The sequence below is a fragment of the Cetorhinus maximus genome, chromosome 10 (assembly GCF_964194155.1).
Source record: "Cetorhinus maximus chromosome 10, sCetMax3.hap1.1, whole genome shotgun sequence".
NCBI lineage: Eukaryota > Metazoa > Chordata > Chondrichthyes > Lamniformes > Cetorhinidae > Cetorhinus > Cetorhinus maximus.
In genome coordinates, this window is record NC_135888.1 from 7,801,977 (window position 1) to 7,818,795 (window position 16,819).

The following is a 16,819-nucleotide window of genomic DNA, read 5'->3' on the forward strand; positions in this document are numbered from 1 at the left end:
GCAGTTTTGGTCTCCATATCTACAGACATTTTTGTCTGATCCATCTCAGAAATGTTCAGAGATAAAATCTGTTTCCCAGGTACAATAAATTAGCATTGCCCTTTTCTAACTATCAACAAAACACATATGAGTTAATTTAGCTAATTTTAAAACTTAACATGTGTTTTTGAGAAGTATCCATATCTAAGGAAAGACACACTTGCCTTAGAGGGGGGTGTAACAGAGGTTCATTAGATGTATTCCAGCGATGAAATTGTTGTCCTGTGAAGAGAGTTTAAGTAAAATGGGCCTATACTCTTTGGAGTGTAGGAGAATGATAGGTGATTCGACTGGAACATGTAGGATTCTTAGAGGGCTTGACAGGGTAGATTTGAAGAGGTTGTTTCCCTTGGCTGGAGAATCTGGAACTAGGGGTATAGATTTAGGGGTAAGGGGACTGCCATTCTGGAGTGAGATGAGGAGAAATGTTATTCTACAGGGTTGTGAACCTTTGGAATCTTCTACTCCAGGGCACTGTAGATGCTCAGTTGTTGATTATATTTAAGACTGAGATTGGTGGATTGTTAGACACTAAGGGCTGAATTTTTCCGTCAGCGAGCAGGGGGCGGGGCCTGCTCGCCGACGTGAAAATGACGCAGGATCCCTGATGTCATCCCGCCCTATTTAAATCTTCAGGAAGGCGGGGGCACAGCGAGATCAACTGTCTGCCCGCTGCCCGGATAATTAAAACAATTAATGGACCTGCCCGTCCAACCTTAAGGTTGGTGGGCAGGCCAGGAGCCCCGGCGGGCTTCTAAAAAAACATGAAACCTCATCCACTGGTGGGATGAGGTTTCATGTAGGGTTTAAGAAAGTTTATTAAAGTTTCAGTGAAATTTATTAACATGTCCCATCTCGTGTGACATTGTCACATGAGGGGGACATGTTAAGGATTTTTTTATTTCTCTATTTTTAAAGTTTATGAAGCAGTCAGTGATCTCCCTGAGGCAGCACTTAGCCTCAGGGAGATGTGCGCTCTTTTGTGCGCATGCGCGAAAAAACACACACTTGCATTTGGGGAATCCCCTCCCCTGCCCGCACAGGGAGCACATAGCGCTTCCCGCCGGACATCACGCTGGGCAGGCCTTAATTGGCCCACCCACTTAAAATGGCGGCGGGGCCCGCTTCTCCGGCGGGGATCAGCTCCCCGCCCGCCGGAGATTGGGTCGGGCCCGCCCGCCCGACAGGCAGAAAATTCTGCCCTAAGTGAATCAAGAAATATGGGGATAGGGCGAGAGGATGGAGTTGAGATGGAAGATAAGCCCTGACCTTATTGAACAGTGGAGCAGGCTGGAAGGACTGTATGACCTACTGCTACTCTTATTAAGTTTTTGTAGAAGAGATGGAAATGCAGAATCAGAAGGGAGAGAAAGGGAAAAACAACAATTTGTGACAGTAGAGACAGATTAAAAAAACATGTTCTCTGTTATACCGTGTGCAATGCTGGCAAGATCGACGAATGTATTATTAAAAAATTTATGTTTCACGGGTACTTTACAACTCTTGACAGGTTTTAATTGGAAAAAATAAATGGCTAGGCAAAATGGAAAGAGATGGATCTCTTTTTATATATCTATTAGTGAATCTGCTATGACGTGTTCATGGTGAATCAGGAGTGTTTGCTCCCATTTCTCCCAGAATCACAGAATTGTTACATTGTAGAAGGAAGCCATTCGGCCCATCATCTCTGCACTGGCTCTCTGAGCATTTTAACTTAGTGCCAATCTCCTGCCTTTTCCCTGTAACCCTGCACATTGTTTCTATTTAAATATTCATCCAATGCTCTCTAGAATGCCTCAATTGAACCGGCCTTCACCACACTTCCGGGCAGTGTATTCCAAACCCTAACTATTCTTTGTGAGAGAGTTTTTTTCTCACCCCGTATTTGCTTCTTTTACAAAACACTTTAAAACTGTGCCCTCTGGTTCTCGATCCATTTACGAGCGGGAACAGTTTCTCCCTATCTACTCTTGAGACCCCTCATGATTTTGAAAACTCCTGTCAAGTCTCCTCTTAGCCTTCTCCTCTCCAAGGAAAACAGCCTCAACTTCTCCAACCCTTCCTCAAAACTGAAGTGTCTCATCCCTGAAACCATTCTCGTAAATCTCTTCTGCACTCTCTCCAGTGTGTTCACATTCTTCATACCTGGCTTCTATTGAACTATTGCCCCCATGTCGTCTTCATGTGATCACTGGTAAACGACAAAAAGGAAAAAGCACATCATCATTGCCCTATGGCTTCCGAGTCAGTCAAGTTGTCATTGTTTTGCCTTAGCATCCTTTCCATATATCTCCTAACAGCCCACGTATTAGTGGCTTACCCCACTCTGTGGCTCCCATTTCACTGCTGTCTCTTGTTGTCCTCCCTCTCTCCTAATGTCCATTGCTACCTTCCTGTCTGCCTATTCATGTTCTGTACCAATCTTTTCATTTGCTCTTCCAATCCATTCCTGTAAAAACGTGCCTCCATCAGCCATTTGTGGATGAGTGTCAGAGAACTTTGTAACCTGGATTCTTCCATACTCTAAGCTTACATAGTAAAAGCATTGTGAGAACAGGAGAAAGTAATTCATGGTTTAGGCACTCCCACCCACCCTGTTCCTCCCTCACACCCCACCTCCCCGCCCCAACTGCAAAGAATATTTTTCTGATCATCAGGCTTAGATATATCAAATTGAGTGTCAACAATGAGCACTCCCAGGTCATTTTTAACATGGCCAGATGTAGAATGAAGTTCCTTCTACTTAACCCAAGTAAGGGAGGAGGAATTGCCCTAGGCATTGCATATAGTGAGTTTGTAAGGACATTCTTGATGGTTTGCTCCAGTCATTTAAAAATAATGTGTTGGTATTTTACCTAGAAACATAAACCAGAGGAAATCTTTCTGGGTGTTTTTAAGACAATGCTAAACCAAAATGAAGTAGTTCCTTAATAAAAAGAGAAAATGTTGGAAATACTCAGCAGGTGAGGCAGCATCTGTGGAGAGAAACAGTTAACATTTCAATGTTAACCCTGATGACCCTTCATCAGGATCAATGGGCGGAATCTAATGTCCTCATGGTGAGTTTGATGGCGTGGTAGGCATTTAATTGGGCAGGAGGGTGGCAGGTGGGGACCCTTGCATCTTTCTGCCGCCCCCCTCCCCCCACAAACGATTAAGTCTGTGGCAAGAATGCCCATGGATGGCCTTACCACCCCTTCCCAATTGAGGCCCTTAAGTGGGCAATTGACACCCACTTACAAGCCTCATCCTCACGGGACTCACCATGTGGAAAGCATGACAAATAAGCCCTTTGCTTATGCTCCCAAGTTGGTGGGGGGTGGGGGTGTCCTTCATTCAAGGGTATTCAGTGCCTGATCAAGGGACCTGCCATCGGGAATGGGGGGGTGCCATTAAAAGCAGCCCCCTTCCCACCATCACTCACTGTGCCTGGGTCCCTCCTCAATCTGAGGCCTCTGGTGGGTGTGGTACCGGTAAAAGTCACTGCCATCCTGGTGGCTTTGTTAAGTGCAGAAGAGCTGCTGGCTTCTGATTGGGTGGCAGCTCTCAGTGGGCGGAACCTGTGCTCCTGGGGTTCTTGATCCTGGGGAAAGGCTCACCACTGATCTGTTACATGCCTGAGTGGCATAAGATGCAGTGGGCCTTCTTGAAAAGAGGTGATGTGGGGGCCTTGCCAGCTGTCCAGCTGGCAGGTGAGACCCCTGTCGCCTCCACAAGATTCCACCCATTAACTGTTTCTCTCCACAGATGCTACCTGACCTGCTGAGTATTTCCAACATTTTCTGTTGTTATTTCAGATTTTCAGCATCAGTTCTCAGCTCCTGGTTTCATTCATATTTTTTGCACAACAGTATTGCTTATTTTTCTTACTGCTGCTTTCCTGCATTCAGACTTTTCTTTTAACCTGCAGTTTACTATGATTCCATTCTACTTGCTCTTCCAACTTGTGGGGTGTATTCATATTTTTCCTCATTCTGTGAAGCATTCTGAGATTCTTTCTGATGTGCATAATGTTATACAAATGCGTCTTCTTGTTAATGCTGCTGGTGAGTAGAAATGGGAGTCTCGACTGGATGCTGAAATTCCTCATATCTGAAGAAGCTCTGAGCTTCTAACAATAAAATGAGAAAGCAACAGGATCAGTCTTGGAAAAGTTCACCTGATCCGCTGGTTACAATTGTTCATCTTCCCGACTCCATCTAATTTTATTTTATTGGTGTTCAGGGCTTGTTTTATGAATTGTTCTTTCTGCACCTCCCTTCCCCACTCTGTTACTTGCTTATATCCCTCTGATTTTAATCTCTGGCAGGCATGATGTCTAATTATCTGCCTTAAATATTTTTTTCCCTGATTGACTGATCAATTAGAGCCAGGGAAATTATACCCAAGACCTTAATTTAAACTCAGTGGGCGCAATTTAATGGAGGTAACTGGAATCTAGTCCACTGGCTGGAGAGTTGGCGAGAACCCCACATCACCTCTTTTGGGGAGGCTCGCAACATCATGTGCCATTCAGGAATTTGACAAGCCAGTGGTGGGCCTTCCCCTGGAACCAAGGGGAAGTGAGGGGGGGGGGGGAGTCCAGCCGACCGAGAGCTGCCAGCCAGTCAGAGGCTGGCAGCTCTATTGAACGGCAGCATCACTGGGGAGGCAGTGGCTTCTGCTGGTATGACACCCACCCGAGGCTAGTATCCATCACTGGTCCTCAGGGCACAGGTGAGGGAGGGGGGTGCAGGGCGGGGGCTGTCATGCTGCGGGGGGGGTGGGATATGAGCATGGTTGGCAGCAAGGGGATAGCTCTTAGCGGGCCCCCGTTCCCTTCCTGCTGACAGGTTCCTTGATCAGGCATTGAGTGCCTTTGAATGAGGGCTCTGCCCACCTCGCCCACACCCTTCCCGGGAGCCCGCAAACAACCCTGCACAGGTTTGATTGTCATCCTCCCTGCATGGCACATTCCCCGCCTGTTGCTGGATTGTTACCATTGGTGGCGGGATGAGGTCTTTAAGTGGCCATTAATTGCCTACTTAAGGGCCTCAGTTGGCAGGGCAGGAAGGCTGTCCATGGGCCTTCCTGCCATGATCTTAATCGGAAGCGGGTAGGTGGCACGGTTCCTCCTGTCTGATTAAATGCCCCCCACCACCAAACTCACCATGGGAGAGGGCATTAAATACTGCCCAGTGACTTGCAGCCCTGGTCAGAATTACCCATGTTAATTTCTGATGGACAGGCCTCTTGACGTTCTCTTCAGTTTACAATCAACATACATTGTGTTTTCGTGTTACTGGCGATGGGATTTCTTTCCCCTGCCTACTGTAGTTGTTGCTTTACAATTCAAAGCTCCAAAGTAAAAAAACCTTTGCATGAACAGGTGCAGTTTTTTTTGGTACTTTAAGACTAGAATTTGCACTATAAAATAAATGGGATGGATTCCACAGCACTAGCACCACTCTTGAAGTGTTTCTGCAATATAATTACTTAGCAAGTAATGTGTCCATTTTAGTGCCAACTTATGTCAAATTTTGTGCAGCTTTGTGTTGTGGCCCTGAACCCATTAAGAACTTGATTGAGACAGCCAGATTCTATTTTTCTTGGGGCTCTGGTAACCAACAAAAGACAAAGACTTTCACCCACTGTGGATTGGATTAAAGCCAAGGTCACATAGGTAAATGGAAAATGCGCTAGCACACTATAAAACTTGGGCCCGTGAGTATATTTTTAAATATGTTTTGGGAAAATTTTGTTCTCATCAATTTCTTACTTGCCAACCAGAGTGATGCAATGATAAGTGTTATGTCCAGTCGGTTAAGTAGATTTAAGCATATTGCCTGGAAATTGAGGAATTGGGAAATTCTCTGATATTACCTTTTAGAATTTACGATTTATTGCCTATGAAAAAAATACAATGTAATTTACATTGAAATTATAAGCTAAACGGAGCTGGCTAGGTATAAAATCCATGGAACAACAAAATCCTGTGTGAGATGGATCAGATGTAGCTATTTTAATTGACTGTATGGAGAGGTCATGTACTTGTCTGCCTTTCCTGCTGGTGGGGGGGAAGAAACACATGTTTTTAAGAGATGGTCAGTCTGGAAGAGTTGATAAGGGAGATATACGCAGAGTTAGCATGATTTCCATAAAGTTAGTACCGGCTAGGATCATATAAATCATTGGTTAAGAAAATTTTATTTAGCCCACTAATAGGGTGGTGTGGTGTTTTTTTCATCTTTGTTACGAGGACTATAATGGACTTAAGTGAAAGTAAGATGAGATGCACCGTAAGTGTTACTCTGTCCGCTTGTTTGGTTATAAAATAAACCTGCTCATTAATACTTTAGTAATTAACATTTTAATCAGATGAGGTCAAACATATATTTGAAAGATTAGAGACGTTTACTTAGCAGCATGTGCAGGGTTACAATATCCAGTACACATAGCAATGGGTGTGATTGTTATAGTTCCTGAGCTACTTTATCGAAGGACTAGATATTGGTTAGTTTAGGTGAACTTCTGATTGTAAATTATATGGAAATCGCTTTAAAGAAAGATCAGTAATGCTGAACCTAAGTAAACGACTAGTGCAAACTTGAGGTTTGTAACATCTGATTATTTCTGTCTTAGGAAGCGGCAGAGAGTTCACAGTTAGAATTTTGGGATTGGGAAGCTAGTGGTGCTGATCAAGTGATATTGGATTGATAGACATTGAGGACTGTTTTAGGAGTAACCCAATTTGATGGGGGAGAATGTAAATATTGTAATCTGCTGCCAATCTCCTGGGCAGAATGGTATGATGACTTCATATTAAATAATGAGACAACAAGGGTATATGAAGAAAGGTTTCTGATAAGGATGAATGCCTTCAAACAACCCAATATAAACTAGGAATTTGTTAATGGAAGTTAGGCAATAGAGTCAACTAATGAGGTACAAGATTGCTTTTTGAACCAGCGTATTAGGGACCTCATGAGCAGTAACTCTTATCTAGACCTTTTTTTTAAACAGTTGTTAGGGCCAGCATTCATATAGGATGGAACTTCACTGGAACTAGTGATCACAATTTAAAGATTTAAAATTCCAAGATTATCTTGCAATCAGCACCATCAGGACAAAACAAATTTGATTGTAAAAAAGAAATTCAAAGGTACGATGGCAAACTTAAAAACTGGGAAATATTACTGAACTGATGCCTCAGTTGATGAAAAATGGAATACCTTTTGAATGCAAGAGTTAAATATATACATTACACCTGAGAAAAATAAACTTACTTAAAGAAGCTTTCACCAAAATGGATGAATAGGCCAATTAAAGTGGGAAGAGAAGAGAAAAATCAACTCAAAGGTGACAGGGTTAAAGAAAGGAGACCATTGCTGGAGGAATATAAGAAATTGCTGAAACAGGTTAGGAAGGTACAAGGGCTCGAGTATTGCTAAAGATGTTAAGTAGAATGCTAGAAACAAATCTAATAGCAAAATGAGTATTTAGAGAGGATTAGAACTTTATAAAAGCAAAGGTAGCAACAGAGAATGTAACACTTAAATATGTGTAGAAAAAGAAAAATGCTAGGCCAGCATTTATTGCCCATTGCCTTTAAGAGTCAACCACATTGCTGTGGGTCTGGGGGCCACATGTAGGCCAGACCAGGTAAGGATGGCAGATTTCCTTCCCTAAAGGACATTAATGAACCAGATGGGTTTTTGCGACAATCGACAATGGTTTCATGGTCATCGTTAGACTTTTAATTCCAGATTTTTATTGCATTCAAACTTCACCATCTGCCATGGGATTCGAACCCAGGTCCCCAGAGGATTACCCTGGGTGTCTGGAGTACTAGTCCAGTGACAATGCCACTATGCCACCATGTCCCCATTTACTAATAATTATAAAAACAAAAAACTACTGCGGATGCTGGAAATCCAAAACAAAAACAGAATTACCTGGAAAAACTCAGCAGGTCTGGCAGCATCGGTGGAAAAGAAAAGAGTCGACGTTTCGAGTCCTCACGACCCTTCAACAGTACTCCACCGATGCTGCCAGACCTGCTGAGTTTTTACTAATAATTATGTTTAATTCTAATTTTAATCTAATTTTATAGAATTGTGTTAACTTGCTCTCAGTTTCTGCAATGTACCCCATATCCAACAGGATTTTGAAGTCTGCATGGTAGAGGAATTTGATGGTTAGAAGAGTCAGTTGGGTCAGGTGTCGACAATTCCTGGCTATAAAATTGAAATATAAACACAGCCAAGTGATTCACAGAATGGTTACAGCACTGAAGAAGGCCATTCGACTCATCATGTCTGTGCTGGCTCTCTGAAGGAGCAATTCACCTTGTGCCATTCCCCCGCCTTTTCCCCATAGCCCTGCACGTTCATCCTTTTCAGATAATAATCCAATTCCCTCTTGAATGCCTTGATTGAACCTGCCTCCGGCACATTCTCAGGCAGTGCATTCCAGATCCTAACCATTTGCTCCATGAAAAAGTTTCCCTCAAGTTGCCAATGCTTCTTTTGCCAATTACCTTAAATCTGTCCCCTCTGGTTCTCTAATCATCTACCAATGGGATCAGTTTTTCCCTACCTGCTCTTTCAAGAGCCCTCATGATTTTGAATACCTCTATCAAATCTCTTCTCAGCCTCCTCTTCTCCAAGAAAACAGTCCCAACTTCTCCAATCTATTTACATAATTGAAATTCCTCATCCCTGGAACTACTCTTGTGAATCTTTTCTGCACACTCTCTATTGTCTTCATATCTTTCCGAAAATGTTGGCGCCCAGAACTGGATGCAATACTCAAGTTGAGGTTGAACCAGTATTTTATATGTTTAACATAACTTCCTTGCTTTTGTACTCTTATGTCCCTATTAATAAAGCCTAGGATGCTGTATGCTTTATTAACCGTTCTCTCAACCTGTTTTACCACCTTCAGTGATTTATGCACAGATAACCATTTATACTGAGGTCCCTCTGCTCTTGTACACCCTTTAGAATTGCCCTTTATATTATCTCTCTGCGTTCTTTCTACCAAAATGAATCATTTCACACTTCTGTACATTAAATTTCATCAACCATTTGTCTGCCCATTCCAGCAACCTGTCTATGTTCTTTTGAAATTCTACACTATCCTCCTCACTGTTCACAACACTTCCAAGTTTTGTATCTCCCACAAATTTTGAAATTGTGCCCTATAAACCAAGGTCTAGGCCATTTATACATATCAGGAAGAGCAGGTGTCCTATAAACCTTCCTCCAGTCTGAAAAACATTATAAACCAGTATTCTCCGTTTCCTGTCACTCAGCCAATTTCATACCCATGTTGCTATTGTCCTTTTATTCCATCAGCTATAACTTTGCTCACAAGTCTGTTGTGCGACACTTCTTCAAATACCTTTTGAAGTCCATATACACCATATCAATTGCATTGCCCTCATCAACCCTCCTTGTCACCTCATCAAAAAACCTCCAGCAAGTTAGCTAAACATGATTTCCCCTTAATAAACCATGCTGGCTTTCTTTAATTAACTTGCATTTGCCCAAACAACTTTTAATTTAGTCCTGAATTATTGTTTTTAGGAGCTTCCCCGCCACCAAGATTAAACTGACTGGTTTATAGTTGCTGGGCATATCTTTACACCCTTCTTTGAATTTTGTAACATTTGCAATTCTTCAGTCTACTGGCACCAGGAGCCTAAGGATGACTGGAAAATTATAGCTAGTGCCTCTGCAATTTCCACTCTCACTTCCCTCAGGAACCTTGGATGCATCTCATCTGCCCTTGATACCTTATCAACTTTAAGTACAGACAGCCTATCCTTTTCAATTTTAAACCTTTCAAGTTTCTGAATTACCTGCTCTTTCACTGTGACATGGGCAGCACCTTTTACCTTGGTAAAAGCAAATGCAAAGTATTAATTTAATGCCTCAGAAATGCCCCCTGCCACCATGCGTAAATCCCCTTTTTTGGTGCCTAATTGGCCCTACTCCTCCTTTTACCATCCTTTTACTATTTATATAGATTATATATTAATTATGTAGAAGACCTTTGGATTCCCTTTTATGTTAGCTGCCAGCCTCTTCATACTCTCTCTTTGCTTCTCTTATTTGCTTTTTCAATTCCCCTTTGAACTTTCCATATTCAACCTGGTTCTCAGTTGTATTATTCACCTGACATCTGTCATAAGCACACTTTTTCTTCATCTTAATCTCTATCTTTTTTGTCATCCAATTCAAACCGATGCATTTGTCATTTTCCTTCATGAGTAGTGGGACATGGGACATCAACATGTATTTACAAAGGTTGGCAAATCCGCCAAGGCAACCATGGGTCTATCAGCTTAATATCAGGAACAGGTAAAATAGTGGACTCTATTCCAAAAGGGTTCTTTCCCTCCAACCAAATTTTTAGCGAGATTGGTGGAACTGGTTATTCAGATTCTGTATTTGTATCTGGGCTTCCTCCAACAAGGTTGGAATAAGAGTTCTGGATGAGAGACCTGCACTGTATCATTGGCGCAATTGGCTGCTCAACAATTACATTTCAGGAAATCCAATGAATCAGTGTGGTATTTATACTAATACAGACTATATTTGGAAGTGGTGAGCAGAAGCACAATTTTTAGTTGATGAACCAGTTTTCTAATAATCTCCCATTTGCAGGACACTAGAACTTTGGCTCTCAATGTCTTGTGCTACATAGATGGGTAATGTGATTTTCTCCAGTTAACATATTCTTTACTTCAGTCTGACTGCTGGGGAGAGGTGAAGAGCAGAGCAGAGCAAAGGCCAGGTTTTTCATTAGGGAAGGTTAGAGAGTGAGCTAGCCTGAGTAAATCTTGCATATCTCCCAGTGGCTGGTTGAAGAGTTAAATTGAAATGTTTATAATGCAAATGTAGGGGAATAAAAGACAGAGGAAATACAAAAGAAAATTGAGAACCACAGTCATTCAGGTAGAACTGAACAATGCCTACTTGTTTTTACAATGAATGGAATTGTGTACACATTTGTATATCTAAAATGTAGCATAAAATTAATGAAAATGAATAAATGTTTCTTTCCATTTTCTGCCTGCCTCGCTCTCCTTTCTTGAACACAGCTAAACAGAGTTTTGTGCCCAACATGATCATGATGACTGGAGTCTGAGAGCATTCTTGGTAATCCCAGCTCTGCTCATTCTAAACTAATTTCAACAGGTGCAGTGTTACTAATTTCTACCTCAGTGACTCATGCTGGGATATATCTCTGTTGTGACAGGCAGTTTTGACTGATCCTAGTCCTTTTACCACATGTGTTTACAGGTGTGCTCTTTCAGGATGGGCTCTGATTAGTGAACAGGAGTGAGAATTACATAGAACATGCAGCAAAGAAACAAGCCGTTCAGTAGTCCAACCAGGAGTTGCACTGATTTTCCCAGTGCACCATCCTTCTCCTCACCCTAGCTGAGATCGTTGATTATAATCCAGAACTATGATTGAAGCAGGTGATCCTCATTTGTGGCCTGTATGGCAGAATGTGACCGTATGCGCTGTATTTAACCGCTATGTCATTGATGGAGCAAAAAATGAACAGATTAAAGTAAACCTTATTACTTGGATAACTGTGCATGTGCAGTTAAAACCCTAATCAGAACTTCTCAGTTGTGTTATAGATGTAACCTACATTCTGATTGTTTTATTGTAAGTCAGGTTGAATGGTGAGTTAGCAGCTTGTACACAGTGCTGGGAGGCAGGTTCACAGATGGGATTTTCCGCTTAACAACTTCCAGATCTTGTACTTTCAGTTGGAGGAGGCATTGAGTGAAGGCAAGACATTCCTTGGAAGGGAGGGTGGAATAGTCGAAGGATGATTCAGTGTACCAGTTTTTCCACACTGCTACTCGTCCGAGGGAGGCAATTTGCTGAAGCTTTGTGAAGAGGTCATCTGACCACCTGTTGGGTTTGAAATGGTGTAAGCTGCATTTAAAGAAAGTACCCTATTCATGGAGTTCATTTGACTTGTATATCCATTGTTTAAAATGTAGTGTTGTTAATTATTTTTTCTCTCTGCACAGAGTTGCATTTTATAAAATTCCAATATATTTTATGCAGTAGTCTATAGATGAAACTTGAAGGTTCTGTATTTTAAAAGGTAAAATTACAAACAGAAATTTTTAACCATATAATTTTGTAAGTTTATGGTGGTGGAGCAATTAAACGTTGCACTTTACAGTTGCCATTATGAAGAACAGATTATCGCTTGTATTGAAAAATATGATGTGAGGATAATACTTTATTTGAGAGACATGCCTTGTTTTGGCATTTTGACACTGGCAAACTGTGTCAATGTCCTTTGCTGACGGAAGCCTATCGTGCTGCAGGATTTTAGCTGTCAGCATGCAATGGTTAGGGAGACATAGTCATACTGGAACATCTGTGGAACACACACAGAAAAAAAATCATTAAAACGTGTCAGTGTTCTCACTCTCAACCTGTGGCATCTGGCAGCACAAAACTATTGCAGAACTTGTTGGCACCTTAGTGTAAAGCATCTAGGATGCTGGTATTGTGACAGCACGTCAAAATAAATTGCTGTCAACAGGCCAAAACACAACTGCAGTGATTTTGCCTGACGTGAAGGCTTAGACAGGCTGTCTTGACAAGTTGTGGTGGTGCACCTGCAAATGATTGGCTACAGAGATAAGAATCTGATTTATCTGATCCAAGAGAGAAGAAAGAACATGTATTTTAGTCCATTTTGATCATATACAGTGCGATCACACAAATGATCTGGAAAATTGTTAATTTTAAATAAATGCAGGATGTTTGATTAATACTGGCTACTAAAATTAAGTCTGGCTGAGTGAGGAAAAAAATGGATATTGAACTGGTCAACAAATAAAAAGAGTGTTTCTCGTGTTAATTTTCGGTACTGTTGTTGGACAGTCTGATTCTTTCTTCAGTTTTGAGCGGTCTGAATTGCTTTTGCTAAGTTTAAACATAAATCTCCACGTCTGTTTTCTGTTATGTAGCAACTCATTCCAGACAGTGTGTGGCCTTGTAAAAGAAATTGGTTATTAGCCTGCACCAGTCTTACTGATCCAAAAATATGTTTAGTGTACTTTGGAGCAACTCTAGATTGGACTTTATTGGTATTTGGGGAAAAAGTGTGATGTACATGGTTGAAGAAATGCAAAGTATGCAGCAGATTAGCTATTTCTTCAGCATTTAAACAGAGTAAAATGGCAATGTGTGATCAAATTTTGGGTAGTAGAAATTATCGGGTAGCTGTCTGGATTCTGAAAGAGGGTTCATTTTTGAAATCGCTATCCATTCTCGGCCGTATTGTTATTTTATCCCTTAAAGGCAGTTAATGAGAAATAGAGCCTCATTATGATTTTAAGGATGAGAGAGGAAGGCTTTTAATTAATGATATGTAAATGGTCCTGAATTGATTATGTTAGAATATCAAGAGAGATGGGTTGAAGCTGTGGTGTAATATATTTTAATTAAGAATTAATTAAAAATGATGGCAATTTCATAAAGCCTCGCAGAAAATAGTGGATTTACTTTCTGTCAGGAGTAAATTAGCCAGTGATTAAATAAGGGCCATGCATTAATCCTGTAGTTATTTTGAAAATGTGCCACAAAGAGCTAGACAGAATTTCTTCAAAAAAAAATCACATAAAATGCTATTATTATTCAGAAAACTAGCTTTCACTTTTCAATTAATTTAAGCACAAGTTGTTTTCTGCTGTGCAATTGATGGTCGAACTAGCACATTTTGACAAGTGTTGCTGCTATTTATCAACCAATATGAATCTGATGTTTAAAACAAATGTAGTTTGGAGTTTAAATTAACTTATTGTGGTGTGACAATTGGACTCCAAGAGGCTTGCTCAACTTGTTCAGTCAATAACCAATTAGCATTAAATTTGGAAAAACTTAATTGTGTTTTTAGGGACGCTTTGTCCCATTAAATGGGTTAACCTTAGGCCTACGGATTCAATCTAAATCAATGGACAGTGCAAACTTGTCAGATGTATCTAATCTGTTGTACTACTTGAAAACTATGACTATTAAGGAAACACAGAATGTCATTCATGTCCTAATTCAACAGGTTGTTTGCTTAGTAATCTCATACTTTTGTAGTATATTTGTTTGTGTGTGTGTATATCTTTTAGTTGCCTGTGAGTTTGGCCCGATTCTAATGTACCTTGTGTTTGAACTACACTGTCAAAATTGTTTTGTGTTGTTCTGAATAGCGTTAATGTAAATATGATTTTAGTCTGGTACTTCCTGTAGAAGAAAAGGAACAACATCAGCAAAGCATTTGTCTCATTTGTAAAGCTATATGTGTTGGGTTTAGTTTTAAGCTGTTTTGACTTTTTTTTTTCCAGTGAAACTCAGCTTACATTCAAATTTTTAGTTATTTTGTAATTTTGGGTCTAAGTGATAGCTGTAGGTAATCCCGCAAGGCTTTTTAGATTGGTATAAAGCTTTGTGTTGTAAGTGGAAGGAGAAAGGCTGGGTTTGTGAAATGGAAATTCCCATCGGAGCAGCAATTGGAATGCTTGAAACTGCTACTACTTCCCACAATATTGAAGCAAAGAAAAAGATAGCATTAAGTGAATGTGTGGGGTAAACGGGTGCTGATTGATGTAATGAGACTATGATAGGAGGATGAGTGGCTCCTGATCATATAGTAGACTGGTTGGGAGCTAGTGCTCTGTTGCGGCGTAACCCCCTGTGCCTGGCCGAGTGTCCCTTGTCGACATCTGGTACCAGTTGCAATACATCACTGTCAGAATCGCTTTCCATACATATCTGCATTTACACGTTAGTTACCCATGCAGCAGTCATCAAAAAACCTGAACAGTCTTGACACAGTGTCCCTTGTGGAATTCCAAAGGTGAACCAAAGTTGGGAGGCATAGTGTCTAGCATTACTGACTAAAGCATGTTTAAGACATGAAACTTGATTAAAACTGAAAGCAAAAATTTATTACTGGAACTCTCCACTTTAAATGAATGAATTTACTGTTAGTATTTTACATTTTTTTTTACCATATAAGGGTAGCATTATTAAGCTAGTGCTACATTTACCTTTTAATATTCAGAATATATTGGCAGTGTATGTTGGAACATACAAAAACTTATTGTTTTTAATGTAACATCAGTCACAATGTTGTATGCTGATTCGTAAAATTAATTTTGCAAAACTTGAAACACACATTCACAGATTGTGAATTTGCATTAATAAAGTTCTGTGGAAATTATATTAAAATAACACTAGTGTTTGGTATCCATTTCATTCCTACTGATTAATTTTATCTTTAACTTAATTGTGGTAGAGAAGAATTAGAGTGATTTGAAGCTCAAAAGTTGCAGGTACTGTGCAATATTACATGGAGCAAGACTTTGAGATAATATTATTCCAGGTAACTTTTTAAGAGAATAAATGCTATTATTTTATTCTGCACATTTTTTGCAAGGATTCAGATTCCCTTTTGAGTGATGCACTAGTGTTGCAGCTGTTCTGCACAGTGTAGGAATAATTTGCACATGCTTAGAAACAGATTTTTGTTGGAGGTGCTGTCACTTGTAGTAATAGGAAAGGTACTGACATCCTGCAAACATCATATGGATTATAACCTAAGCATATGGTTACTACTGTGATATCTGCAAGATGTTGAAGCAATCCACCCTTTCCTTTCTCAAACAAAGTAGTTCTATACGCTGATACTGGAAGATAAGTTTCAGTTAACATAATTATTTGAAACAATATAATTGTCACTTTTTCCTTTTTAGTAAGGAGATTTTCTGATAAAGCTGTACTTTTAAAACACCCTAAGCATTGCACTTGATAAACTTAAAATAACTTATTCATTAGATTCTGTTTTCAGTAGTGTTAATTATTATCATACTTATAAGTTTAGTCTTTTATCATACATCATGTCATCGGCTTGACTTGTTTACTTGGAGGTTAGAGATTTCATTGGGCAGAAATTTCCCCCCATTGGGGGGGTTGTGCGGGGGTGGGCGGGGGCGGATCCGAACCCGATCGGGGCTGCGCCGCCATTTTACATGGCTGAGCGCTCCCTGTGGAGGGGATTTCCTGAGTGGTTCCCTGAGCTCTTTCGCACATGTGCGTGAAAGAAAGCAGAGTTCTCCCTGAGGCAGGGTGCCTCAGGGAGATTTGTTTAAGTTATGGAAATTTGAAAAAAGGTGGGGAAAAAAATTTAAGGACATGTCCCCTTATGTGAAACTGTCACATGAGCTGGGATATGTCCATTATTTATTTCAAAATTTTAAATTTAAATAATAAACTCTTCATGAAACCTCAACCCGCCCGTGAATGAGGTTTCATGAAAAATGTGAAGGCCACTTGGGCGCTTTGCCTGCCCCCCAACCTTAAGGTTGGAAAGGCAGCTTACTTAATTACTTTAATTACTTTTTAACAGGCGTTAATAGGCCTTTGACAGTTCGGCAGGTGCACAGCAGAGTCGGCTGCGCACCCGCTGAACTGACAACCTAAATGACGTGCGGTGATGTCGGGACGCACGCCCAACGTAACCGTGTGTCATTTTACGCGTCGGTGAGCGGGCTCCTCCCCCTGCTCATCGACCCGAAAATTCTGCCCATTGATTCAGGATCAATCTGTTTTGTAGGTGGAGGCTGTAGGGAAGGAGAAATTATGGGGTTAAATTTTACCTTTAAGGTCTTTAGGAGTGGGAGCAGGAGTTGGCCTGTTTTGCTATTGTGTTGGGAATCTTACATGGACCAGTCGATTGCTACACTTAACTAGTGTGC

At 40.8% G+C, this 16,819-nt stretch overlaps 1 protein-coding gene across 6 annotated transcripts in view; it reads left to right on the top strand.

Moving 5' to 3' along the window:
* LOC144685431 (pre-B-cell leukemia transcription factor 3) overlaps nucleotides 1–16,819 on the top strand; it is a 222,692-nt gene that overhangs the window by 28,380 nt on the left and 177,493 nt on the right. Inside the window, exon 1 of one of the 6 annotated variants that reach the window (XM_078549917.1) lies at nucleotides 6,270–6,317. The exons of the other annotated variants lie outside the window; for them this stretch is intronic. Coding sequence (XP_078406043.1) covers nucleotides 6,311–6,317 — 7 coding nt within the window. The 5' untranslated portion in view covers nucleotides 6,270–6,310. Of the gene's footprint in view, nucleotides 1–6,269; nucleotides 6,318–16,819 lie in introns of those variants that run through there. 6 annotated transcript variants of the gene reach the window in all.